At 43.0% G+C, this 13,502-nt stretch overlaps 1 protein-coding gene across 2 annotated transcripts in view; it reads right to left on the reverse strand.

Annotated features, from left to right (window-relative positions):
* Window positions 1-13,502, reverse strand: part of ITSN1 (intersectin 1) — a 249,749-nt gene that overhangs the window by 57,727 nt on the left and 178,520 nt on the right. Inside the window, exons 24-27 of one of the 2 annotated variants that reach the window (XM_068973388.1) lie at window positions 12,894-12,976; window positions 8,652-8,818; window positions 4,636-4,681; window positions 2,145-2,266 (exon numbers count right to left, since the gene is read on the reverse strand). In XM_068973388.1, coding sequence (XP_068829489.1) covers window positions 2,145-2,266; window positions 4,636-4,681; window positions 8,652-8,818; window positions 12,894-12,976 — 418 coding nt within the window. The remainder of the gene's footprint in view (window positions 1-2,144; window positions 2,267-4,635; window positions 4,682-8,651; window positions 8,819-12,893; window positions 12,977-13,502) is intronic. The other variant, XM_068973396.1, reaches the window with a different exon arrangement.

The raw sequence follows: 13,502 nt of genomic DNA on the forward strand, positions 1-13,502 counted from the left end.
GGACCACCAGATGACATTCCTGATTTCTTCACCCGTGTAGTCGCAGAAGACAAAGTCCAGTGAGAGCACCAGAAGCCCTCCTGGGCAGGCTACTGAGGGCTGAAGAACCCTCCCAAGACTCTTTCGCGTAAGGTACTAGGAGTGAGAAGATGAAAAGATATGGCTTCTGCCCTCAAAGAGTTGATAACCTACATGAAGAAGAAACATGCATGGGAAGCTAAGTAATAGTATTGGCATCAATACTAAATGTCAAGAGAGGCTCAGGCATAGGGGCCACCATGGTTCACGGGAAGATGTCGCCTCGGGCGGGACGGTCATAGAAAGCTTCTGGAAGAAGTGGGATGTGGCCAGCTCTTGAGTAAGGGGGCGGTGGGGGTGGGGAGGAGGCGGGAAGGACCATGTAGGGAGATGCTCTGGGCAAAGGCAGGAAGAAGTCGGGGTCTGAGGCTGCTGTTTGCCTTCAGGAGAGTAGATCACTGACCGAGGCCGGAGCAGAGATGTCACTGTGAGAGCCGGACTGGCAAGATGCATGGAAGGGCAACAGTGCGCACCTGTGCGCAGGCTGAGGCGGGCCATGGGGACCCCCTTAAGTCTCAGAACAGGGGAGTCACCTACGGACGGGAAGGCCACTAGGCGACAACTCTCTACAGGAAACGAGACCACAAGTCTGTGGAAGGCCTCCCCCACCCAATGAAGGAAGAGACATATTAAGAAGGGAAGGGAGGGAAGCCCTGGCAGTCCAGTGGTTAGGACACAGTGCTTTCACTGCCACGGCCCTGGTTCAATCCCTGGTTGGGGAACTAAGATCCCACAAAGTATGTGGCACAGCCAAAAAATACCCGTAAATTTAAAAAACAAAAAAAATTTTATTAAAGGATGAGGGGAGTGGATTCCAGGACCCCAATGGAACACTGAACCAATAAACTGTATCTTGTCTACCCTGCTGGATGGGGTTTTTAATGGCTGCCCAGCAATGAGCTCCCAGGGGAAGTTCTGCCTTTGGCTACTCCAGGCTGTACCTTCTATTCCAGCCAAGATACCTTTCTTTAGTCCACCAGCTCACTCTTCACTCTCTGGCACTTTAGTTCCTAATTTTAATCTGCCTCATATACACAGAAGGCGCTGTATTTCTTTATTTCACCACAATGTAGATCTTTGCCTTCCTGATCAAGGTTTACCTCGACAGACTGATGAACTGAGGACGGACGGACACACACACACAGACATACACACACACACACACACACACACACACACACACACACACACACACATGAACTAAAACTGCTGTGCCACACAGATGTGGCTCTGACTACAGGCCACTGTGGCCTCACACCTTTCAGCACCGTGGAGGAGGAGCTCTGCTCCGGGATTGCTGTGACAGTAAAGGATGAAACACTCCATCGCGAGCTCTCTCCTTCCCACCACTCACCATCTCAACTCAAGAACCCAGCAGATACACATACATCTTCAAAAGAATCCTCAGCTCTCACATTTCTGTTCCTGGTTGCCCAAGGCTTAGGAACAAACTGGGTTTACAGAACGTGGCATCTCTTGTTACACAAATGCAGGATTCAGACAGTGTGCTGGTATCTGCGCTTTCCCATGAAACAGGATCCCTTTGGTCAAGGCTATGGTTTTTCCTGTGGTCATGTATGGATGTGAGAGTTGGACTGTGAAGAAGGCTGAGTGCCGAAGAATTGATGCTTTTGAACTGTGGTGTTGGAGAAGACTCTTGAGAGTCTCTTGGACTGCAAGGAGATCCAGCCAGTCCATTCTAAAGGAGATCAGCCCTGGGATTTCTTTGGAAGGAATGATGCTGAAGTTGAAACTCCAGTACTTTGGACACCTCATGCGAAGAGTTGACTCACTGGAAAAGACTCTGATGCTGGGAGAGATTGGGGGCAGGAGGAGAAGGGGACGACCCAGGATGAGATGGCTGGATGGCATCACTGACTCGATGGATGCGAGTCTGAGTGAATTGCGGGAGTTGGTGATGGACAGGGAGGACTGGTGTGCTGCGATTCATGGGGTCGCAAAGAGTCGGACACGACTGAGCGACTGAAATGAACTGAGGATCCCTTTGAAATATTGCATACTGAAATCTGGGCAGGGGATTTTAAACAAGTGGAAAAGACACTAACCTGTAGCTCTCCTTCCCACCATCCACCTGGGTTCTTTTTCCGGATCAGGATCAGCTGACCGGGGGCCAGGGTAAGCTGTTCAGGCCCCGTAGCTGTGTAGGAGGCAATGACCTGTGCGATTTCTGGAAAACAAGACCAAACATGGTATAGTGCATCGTTAAGAGTCAGGAGAAGGACAGCCAAGACACAGCCACCTCCCAGGTTCACAGGTAAACGTCCTCAAAGCCAGTGCACAGGGCTGGTTTTCTACTCAACGAAGAAGGCCCACTGGGCACCCATTCTCCGCAAGGCAAGTGCAGTGCTCCGGGACTGGACTCGCCTTCTGGTTCTGCCTAGTGTGCCCGAGGACCCCTCATCTCTTGGAGCCCACCAGCTTGCCCCCACAAACTCCCCACCCCTCCTCCTCCCCCTCAGGATGCCAACAGCTGGGCCTCATTCATCCCTACCGCCTTCGGCCCCCCACACAGGGCTTATTATTATCACATGGTCCACGGAAGGATGGTTGAGTGAATCAAGGAAGTCAAGTGAAGCCATTCCCCCTGCCAGGAACAGCAGAAAGACAAACTCTGTGTTCTTGAGAAGCCACCAGGGGCAGGCACTGGCTTGACTTCTACACCATGACTTTCCTCAGCCTCTCTCTTCCGTCCACAAGACCACTTCCTCTGTGGCTGACGCTTTAAGGGCGATCCCTGAATACCAGCTAGGGATCACGTCAACAGCAGTTTACTTCTTTTTATTGCAAGTTAAAGGAGGATCCTAGAGTCAAGAGGGGGTTTTAAGCAAAACAGCAATTCCACACAGAAAAAAAAAAATGAAAACAGTTCTGTACTTTTCCTGACTGAACAGCTTCATGGGAAAAAGTCCAGCAGTACCACAGACCAGGCTCTGAAAAAGTACACTTCTCCTGGCACAGGATGTCGACTACGAAAGGACAAAACCCTTCTCTGACTGAATTCTGGCGCATCCGCAGGGACTGCCTTGTGAACTTCTAGACGCAATACGGAACAGACTGTTCTATTCCTCTACGCTCTCTCCCCATCGTACCTGTTCTCAGAAGACAGAGATGGAGACACAAGGAATGAAGTAAAGACAGACAGAAGGAGAGAAGTAGAAGGCCCATCTCTGACAGCATTCCCTGCGTTAAGGAACATAACCGGGCCCCTCCGACCCACCCGACCCTGTTCTGTAGCCAGCGGCCAGCACGCTAGGAGCACTGGGACGTCCTGGTGCAGGCTGGCCCTGTCAGACGCGTCCCAGAACTCAGGGAAGCAAGAGAAAGCCCAGCTCACACATGTCTGGGGCTCCCCTGAGAGCCCAAGATGGGAAATCTGTGCTGGGTATGAGAACTCTCCCCTACCCCACCAAGGATTAGCTCTAGACTCCCTATTTGGCCCCCAGTGTTCCTATCGCTCAAAGGACCTGGCCTGTGTAGCTGGTAACATGCCTCAATACTCTTCTCCTTTTTTTTGAACAGCTCGCTGGTTTCAGTGTGATGTTAAGCCCCTCTGGACCCTTTGGAATGACCATTCAAAATGTATAGGGTTGGCCAAAAAGTTCATCCAGGTTAGCCTGTAAGATGCGATGGAAAAACCCAAACAAACTTTTTGGCCAACCCCATAGCATACTCAGGGTTAAAACAAAGATTTGACTGGGGTGCTCTGATATCTTGAGTCAGTCTGAAGTCCTACAACTACCGAAAACCCCACTTTTCCTTGTCAGGTGAGCCCATCTGGAGGCCGAGCGCCAGGCACAGATACATAAGCCCCTCTCTTGGCGCTGTGGTGACTCTCAACCTGCAATTTCTTAAGGCGGAGATAGCAAAAGGGCCGAAGTGACCTAGATGAGGAAGACAGGCCATACCAACCGTATGACTTCCCAGCTGCTTCCTTCTTTTTTCATTCATGTTCCTATTAATAGAACATGCGACTTTTGTTTAAATAAACTGAAACACTTTTGAGTTCAGGGGCATGACTATAATTTTGCGCCTTCACTGTGTACCTGAGGAAAACTACTCAAAAGCTCCTAAATTCATAAGCTCCACTGTCTGACAATACGTGCGGCTCCTCTAATCTCCTCCACTATTTACATCCTGGGACTGAATATGCTTTCAGGAAAGGAAAAAGTACTGAACCCAATGAGAGAAGGATTAAGCAGCAGCCGACCACAAATCCTACAGTTCCAAGCGTGACAATGTCCTACCATCTTGCCTGAATTATTTCTTCACAGCCCAAGAGAACATTCTGTCTGGTAATGTCCCTAATACCCAATGTGTGAAGCAACAGCCTTTATTTCATAATCATGGATACACATTATTAATGGATTCCAAGGAAAGGGTCTATTCTAACCACTTTTAGGACAGATTCTTTAGTCTTTACTTTTCTTTCTTTTTTTTTTTTTTTCAAAAAGGTTTCTAGCCCTAATAAAAGATGGGGAGCAACTATCAATTACATTAAAAACATTGAAAAAATAATCATCAGGGTTTGTCACTTACCAGGTTTTTTTCCTAAACTCCCTGTTTTCCCAGCAGTTCCAGAGCCCTTGAAACAGAGCAGAAGGTCTCATTTGCATACTGAAGAGTTTTGGTCAAGCAACTTAAAAAACGATGAATGATGTCACGAACCCGCTTGAGCCCCTAAATTCCTTTTTTTCATTCTGGAGAAACACAGCAGCATTTTACCTCCTGACATTACAATGTGTATCAAGGAAAACATGGGGCAAAGTAAGTACTGTAAAGCACACAGCCTTTACTCGCTTCTTGAGAGAAAAATAAGCAGAGTGGCACTGTACAGATCCCCCAGGGCTCGGGTACTGACTGTGTGTAACACGAGTGTGGCCTGTCCCTGTGTCAAATCAAACAGGGGCTGCCCCACCAGGAAGACTGTCAGTCTACATCCTAAACACTAAGCTCGTGTTGGATGTCGAAATGGTTAATTATTAAACATTTCACAGACAAAGAAAGTACAGAGGTTACAGTAGACTTCCATGAGCTCAACACCCCGATTTAGTACGTGAATATATTACCATTTTGGTACATCTGCTTTAGGGCTTTCTTTTTTTTTTTAAGAAGGAAAACACGACAGTGGCGATTCAAACACCCCTGCCCCCCATTCTATTATCCAAAGAGGTGGTCACTCTCTCCTGTGAGTCCTTTCTACCCAAACTTAACACCGTTTAAACGCTAAATCTCTTAATGCTGGACACACAGTGCATAGAAGCAGACCATTTTTTCCCCAACTACTAAGTGTTCCAAAAGTGCTCTAGGGTTGAATTCCTTCATGAATACTCATGGAATTTTAAACTAGCTGAGCAAGCCAAGCCGGCAGAGACTTGCCTGGGACAGCGGCCAGGCCGTAATCTGTCGTTACAAAGTGCTTTATTCCAAATTAATTTTCACTCGTGTGTCACTATCTTCCAATAAATTAAGTATTCCAATTAAAATAGAACAAAATGACCGGCTTAATTAACTAAATGAGAGTAACTAAAATAAAAATATGTAATTTATCTAACAGGAACACAACTTCTCATTGTCCCTTTATTTATACTGAAATTCAATAACCATCTAGCAGGGAAAGTTCGAATTAAATTGTTTACTCTCATTATGCTTTCTGTATTAACAAAGATATATATATAATACCCATCTCCCTCAGAATTTTCATAGGCTACATATCAACATGAAGGCATGCTAATGCTACAGAATTCCAAAAGGCCAGTTAATTTCCCATTGTAGGCTTATAATATGCTTTCTCTATTCTATAAAAAGAACAAAGCGACCGGCAACCCAGTGATGGAGTTCCAGCCACTTTAATGTGCTCCCTTTTAAACACCGCAGCCAGCACTTAAGCTGAGACAGACTCAGATGGCCATGTTTGGCTCTGGCACTTCTCAAGAATGCAGCAGAAAAGCTGATCCAGGCAATGTGCCCCAGCCCCGCTCGTGCAGAGAAGGGAAGTAGGCTTAGGACAAACTCCTCCCTGCATCCACGGGTCAATTCTGGTATCTGAGGCTCGGTCTGGTTTTTAACTTTGGCAGGATATTGCCTTATGCACTGAATTCTATGTCCAAGTAGGATGAAAGATTTTTTAAGATTTTTTCATTATTATGAAATAATGTAGCTAAATGTTTGCCCAAAAATCATTAGCACTGCTAGTTCTTCGGTGGCTCATAATTTAAGACGACAGTTAAGAAAGCATTACAATTCAACTTACCTTTAGAAAACGTCACAGTGCATTTTTTCTAAACTTACTGACTTGGGATGGTTTGAGTAGAAAACTTAAGTTTGTTAAAGGATAATACAAGTAATGGCTTTGGTGTTTAATTGATCTCAGGTAAAGCCACTTTAAGAGTTTCTGTGCATGGGAGCAGAAATTGAGTTTAGTTTGTAATGTTTTCCCTCTGCTCTCCTAAAATATCATCTCCATGGTTCTTACTGGATCTAACTAACTGGTCTGGAGAAGAGTTGAATTTTCCCTCTCCTGGTCTTCAGAGGACAATATAATGACTGTCTTACAGAAAAGAAGTATTTTCATTCCAGCTTCGGCCAAATTCTCCAAGGGGAAGCAGACTTATGCAAACCCCTCCAGGGGAATTTCAGCAAGCTGCTCTCAAGACCAAAGCAAGGGAAAACAAAAAAACCCCCAAACAACAATAATACTCCCTTAAAAAAGAATAAAAAAGCCAAAACAAAAACAAAAATCTCAAGCAAATACAACTACTCCAGGGAACTGTAGGGAAGCAGAGAAGGCAGACTGAAGGTGGAATCACCAGTTTATCACCAGGCCCAGCCTTGCGCCCCAAGCAGCTATGGGTCTGGTAAATGGCTACATTTATGACCTGAAATTCCCACTAACTTGAAATTGACCACTAGGAGATGGGCTCCCATATGCCAGGAGGCCCGTGCCACTATTGCATTAATTCTGTATCATCTCAGGACCACATTTTACGCAACTGAATTTTTAGGGCCCCCTTAACAACATGTGAAGAGTTGACTCATTGGAAAAGACTCTGATGCTGGGAGGGATTGGGGGCAGGAGGAGAAGGAGACAACAGAGGATGAGATGGCTGGATGGCATTACTGACTCGATGGACGTGAGTCTGAGTGAACTCTGGGAGTTGGTGATGGACAGGGAGGCCTGGCGTGCTGTGATTCATGGGGTTGCAAAGAGTCGGATACGACTGAGTGACTGAGCTGAACTGAACAACAGTTGGGAGCCACTTCCAATTTGTAAGCATTGAAAATAAACTGAGTCTCTGCTCAGTCTCTGATCAGGAGATACCAAGGCCTGGACAACGGCCTTAGTGAAATCTTGTGTCTTGCTATTGTGTAGGTAAAAATATAAATTCTAGCAGTAAACATGATTTATATAAGAATTGTAAATTTATCCAACTAACTTTTTGAAATAATTCCAACAAATTAGAGCTGCTAGGAACAAGAATATCCAAAATTTATAGTTCTGAGTCCAACCTGTAATAGATTTCCCCCTATTATATAGACGGGTGGCTTCTTGGTAAAGAATCTGCCTGCAATGCAGAAGATCCCATTTCTATTCCTGGGTCCGAAAGATCCCCTGGAGAATGGAAAGGCTACCCACTCCAGTATTCTGGCCTGGAGAATTCCATGGACTGTATAGTCCAGGAGGTTGCAAAGAGCTGGACATGACTGAGTGACTTTCACTTTCGCTTTTCATATAGATGGGACTTCATCAGTCTTGTATTTATGTGGGTATATTGCCTAAAACTCTACAAATGTTATTAATACATTTTTAACCTTTGGTAATATGATATTATAAAATAGTTGCTTTTCTTCTGGTACTGTTCAGCTCAGTCATCTTCATATATGCTTAATCCTCATAATCACTTGTGTTTTTTCATTTTCTTCTGTCCTCCCTTCCCCTGAATATGTCAATGTGTTTGTTACAGATTTCTAAGAACTCATTTATGACTAAGGATGTTAACCACCTGTTATGCAATGCAAATGAGATACCATATTTTATTGCTTTCAATTCACTATGGTGGTTTATATTTTGGCTGTGTATTCAAGTATAACCATGTTGTGTTTCATGAAAGATAAAACTCTCTACTACCCAATATTCTGGGGCTAGTATCACCAAAATACATTTGTTTACATGGGGGAAATACTGCTGTGTATCTTTTTTGGGGTATCCCAGATCAGTGACCACGGAGACTTAATCAAGAACATTTACTCTAAATCCTAAGTCAGTTACATCCAGGAACAGGGAGGAATCCTGAGCGTTATCCCAGCTGACGCAGACCAGCCTCATTCAGGGCAGCCTCCACCAAACGCTGGGGGGGTTCTTTTGCTGTTGGGAACCCGAGGCTGACCCTGCAGCACCACTAGGCAAGTTCACACCGTGCCACGTCACACTGTTTGCAGTCACGTTCCAGACCTTAGCAAAACCCAACAACGATGTTCCACCGGCAAACCTCATGACTCCCTGAAAAGAGAATCACTGCACAGAAGGGGAGAGGAAACAGTTAATGTGGGTTTACCTCTGAATCTTTAAGCCTCACATAGTTAGAAGGGAAGACGCCGGACTTGTCGCCCACTGTTCCTGTCCACCAGTCACCATCTTTCTTGGTAACCAAAATCACATCCCCTTGCTGAAAGGTTAAATCGCCTTGCTCAGAGCTCTCGTAAGTGTACATGGCAATAAATTCTGGTGGGGAGAAATATTGAGATACGAAGAGAGCTTGATTGTTTACAGAAATCCCAGACAACTTTGCAAAAGCAAGTTTATGAATAAGGACATTAGGATAAGGTCCAATCAAGAGAAAGCCTAGTCACAGATAAAACACAGAGTTGCAGAATCCCCTGGGCTCCAAATTGACCAACCTGCACATAAAATTCAGTAATTGCAGCCAGGGAGACAATTCCTGTGAAGACCCAGCCCCAGCAACAACAACAACAACAAAAACCCTGCATGTCCACCAATAACAGTACAGAGAGTGATCTCCGACTTAATGCCATGTTTTCTTTTTACTTGGCATTTTTATATTTACTTTTTTTTTTCTTCAATATTTAAAAAAAAATAAAGTGAAATTGATTTACAATGTTAATTCCTACTGTACAACAAAGTGATTTGGTTATACATATATACACCTTTTTTTAAAATGTTTACTTTGAATTAACATTTACTGAGTGCCTAGGTTATGCCAGAGTTAGAGGCACTGACATGCAGGCTCTCGGTAAGCTCATCAAATATCTGTAATTCACTTTTTGAAGGTACCAAGTCACCATTTTAGAAAACTTTTAGATATGGTATATCCTTTATGTAAATTAAATAAGACGCTTTTCAAAGTGCCTCGGTGAAAACCTAAGTCCTTTTGTGCCATATTACACAGATGGCAGAAGCTGTTAGAACACACAATTTAAAATATATATTATTTAGCTAAAAATGGACATCTACTTGTCATTCAAATAGGAACAGGTAGAATGGGCTGCTGATAAAAATAGTATCTACCCAATCCCAGAAAATAATCATGCCTTTCTGAACAAGATGAAAAGACAAATCACAGTTTCTTACATGTTATTATTCATGTAATTTAGTCTTAAAGGTCCAGAATTAAAGTTTACTGTCTTGAAGGTGAAGGCTGTGCATTCCAGAGGAAATTTTTCTTCTAAAACCCCTGATTTTACTAAGGTTAAGAAACCAAGTCATAATCTCAGAAAGATCACTTGACACAAAGTTCTAGACACTATACTAGGTACAGAATAAAAGATTTCTAGAAAGATGAACATACCTTTCCTGTTTCCACTTTTTCTCCATTTTATCCCAGGCGTTTTTAAAAAAGCAATTAAAAAAACAACTAAGTTTACCCAAAATGTTTGTTTCATGAAAGATGGCTTCTAAATTTCTTATGATAGTCCTTAAATGCAGAGCTTAATGTCAATTAATAGGCAGAGATTTAGTCTGGAGGACTCCACTGGCTAATTGTAAGAGCCTTTGCAGGAGGCACTAATGGAAACTAAAATAAACACTAGCAAACACAAACTATCCTGATGTTTATGCTAATGTGGGCAGCTCTCCAAGGGGCCACTTCAGCCTCAGCTGAGGCCAGCAGACCCCCAACATACAAGGTCATCCAAACGCGCTAGGGAGAACAGAAGCCTCTCTGTCTTTAGCCCTCCATCACCGGTGACACACACCTCCACCGTTAAAACTGGCAAAAGGATTTCCTGCACAAGGAAATCAAAGTTGGGCAGCTTGAATAAGGACATTGCTTCTTCATTAATATATCCCTTTTTCTGATTTCTTAGTATTTCGAACCTTCCCTTTTTATTTTGTTCTGTTACTTGTTCCTTAGCTCTTGTTTGGCCATTTAAGATTGGATCCTGGGCCATCAGTCCTTTCCCCAGTGATTCCTGCACTTAAAAGTCACTTTCTTAAGAACGGATCCAAATTTTGAAGTCACTTTTGAAATGCTTAAGGAACTTCAGAAGCATGAACTCTGGCTGAACTTCACACTGCAGTAGAAGACACCAAGGAGACTGGGAAGACTGTGGCTTTACAAGCCCTGCGTGTACCCGGGCATCTGTGAAGACCTTCAGGATCCAATGAAAATGGGGAGACAGGAGGACAGATATGGGGGGCTCCTCACCACTCAGACCCTCCTCATCAGACATGTAACACAGGGTACTGGCCATTCCCAAGCTCATATTTTAAAAGGTACCCAAACTGACCATCTATTTAATTTGGTTTCTGGTGTCTCAGCTGATAAAGAATCCACCTGCAATGCGGAAGACCTGGGTTCGATCCCTAGGTTGGGAAGATGCCCTGGAGAAGGGAAAGACTACCCACTCCAGGATTCTGGCCTGAAGAATTCCATGGACTGTATAGTCTAAGGGGTTGCAAAGATTTGGACATGATTAGTTGCCTGAATCACTGGTTACTTTCAATCTGATTACATTATTACAGTATTTATAAACACATCCCTAATATATCTAAACACATCCCATACCCTTCCAGAAACCAGAAATCTTTCCTAATATTTCTAATACTGAAATCACTGTAAAATGGATGTAATAAATGAGATTAGACATATAACTCTCTGCTGTTGCCCGAGTTAAGGATGTGGGTGGTTCATCTGTGACCTACTTATTGAGGCCTCAAGCATGGATGCCTCTACATGTTTCAAAACAAAGCGACATTCATCAACACTGTTGTCAGATGAGAAAGCTCACTGCTCTAAGTGGCTCCATCAATAATCTAGGAACTGAAGCAAAAAGGAAATACAAGTATCAGACACTTAGTGACCTTTATTCTAAAAGCTTACACTATTGTCTCATGACTCCCATAATAATTTGCTACCTTAAGTGGTGATTATTACGTTCCTTTGACAGATGAGAAAGTTGAGGCATGACTAAAATTATATGGTCACTAAGTGTGAGAGCCAGGATGCAAACTCTGGCACACCACTGAGACTTAGTGGGTGTAACCCACTGGATCTGGCCAGCGGGGGAAGGGAGTATTGCTTGACACAATACTGACTATATGAGCTATGTTTAAAAGACCTTTTGCCTTGTTCTGCTAACAGTGGCTATAAAAAGTCATTAGGATGACAAAAATGTATGAAGAGAACTATACTAATGATTGTTTTGGTGGTAATGGCAAAAACTGGATACAATAAAAATACCGGATTTATTTAGTGATGATGAAGCTTTTAATAGCTATATCTATAAATTAAAAAAAATTTTTTACTTCTGAAATTCCTCTTGAAAAAGTAACTTTGTCACTATTTGAAACATCATTAAACCTTAACCCTTGCTTTAATAATTCTATTTTTCATAAAGCAAAGTTTCTAAAGAATAGAAGTCTCATAATGGCAAACAAACTAAAGATTCTACAAGTATTCAAGGAAACAATGAAATACTACTACAAAACAGGTTAGACATCTGTTCTCAACAAACACTGTTCCTCCCTCCGACACGCCTGTCTGACTTGGGTCATGCTCACTCTTCAATTAGTGCTCTGATAATGGCTAGACCAGATGAAGGAAAGACCTGAGATTTTTACCACTAGAGCCTGAATTACGTAGGTTTTGTTCATTGTTAAACTTATGCCATATACTGGCATATATTGGGTGGGCCAAAAAGCTCATTCAGATTTTTCCATATGCTCTTATAAAAACCCAAACAAACTTTTTGGCCAACCCAATATAATCCAAAAGATGGTGTCACGAAGTAAAGATGGGGGAAACAAAGCAATTAATTACTTGTGTAAGAAACACTTCAAATTTTTAGGCCTAAATAATCTGTTATGGCTATTTCCATGGAACACAGAAATGACACTTCTGTTTCATTTGTGTACAAATGGCACTGATACTACTGTGACAGCTTTACTGAACAGCCCAGTTACGGCCTTAAACCAAAATACTTATCTGTAAGTCAGAAAAATAGCAAGCATCACAAATAGGCTACAGAGATGCTCAGAGACCTTGATCCTTAGTGACTTTGATGGGCCTCTTTCAAGAGTCCAAAGGGCTTTTAACTGAACATCATCAGAAGATTCGGTTTTTATGAGCAATATATCTGATTGTATTTTGAAAAGTCCCTGTAAAGTACCATGACTTTGTAAGGAGCTAAACCTCATTTTACCCTCAGGTTTAATATAATGAACATAAATTAAGGCAGACTCTTTAAACATGAAATCCAACCTCGTTTTCAATGTTCACTGTTTGTATTACATAATCGCCTCCACCGTCTAAAGATCTTAATTTCACTCAAGTTCTCACCTTCTCCCGACACGGCTGGCTTGGCTGCTGGGGAAGCTACTCTCTTCAGACTTGCAGGACTTTCTGAGGAACCAGAATCCATACTACAAGAGGGAGGGGAAAGTATCTGAATTTTACTTTTCATCCTCAAAGAAAACAGTACAAATAACAATGATATTTTCTTTTTAAAACTGCTTAACATTTATAATTATTATTTTTTTAAGTAGTTATTTGTCCAGGTCTTGGTTGTAGCATGTGGGATCTAGTTCCCTGACTAGGGATTGAACCTGGGCCCCCTGCATCGGGAGTCTGGAGTCTTGGCCAATGAACCATCAAGGAAGTCCCCACTTCACATTTAAAACATTGATAAACTACAGCTGAAATAGATGCACTGTGCTAAGTCAAAACACATCACAAAGGGCCATGGTGGCCCGACTCTAAGCTCACATCCTTGTCTGTCAGCACTTTGCTTTGCTGATACATAGTCAATGCACTGGTCTCCTTCAAAGTATGACGGACATGCTCATTCGGTATTTCTGAAGAGCTTCTCTTCTTGAAACTCATTCATTTTGACCATCTATTTGGTTAGAACAATGAACAATAACCTTCAGAGTAAAGTTCCACACCATA

This window comes from Capricornis sumatraensis, chromosome 1 (genome assembly GCF_032405125.1).
Source record: "Capricornis sumatraensis isolate serow.1 chromosome 1, serow.2, whole genome shotgun sequence".
NCBI classification, from domain to species: Eukaryota; Metazoa; Chordata; class Mammalia; order Artiodactyla; family Bovidae; genus Capricornis; species Capricornis sumatraensis.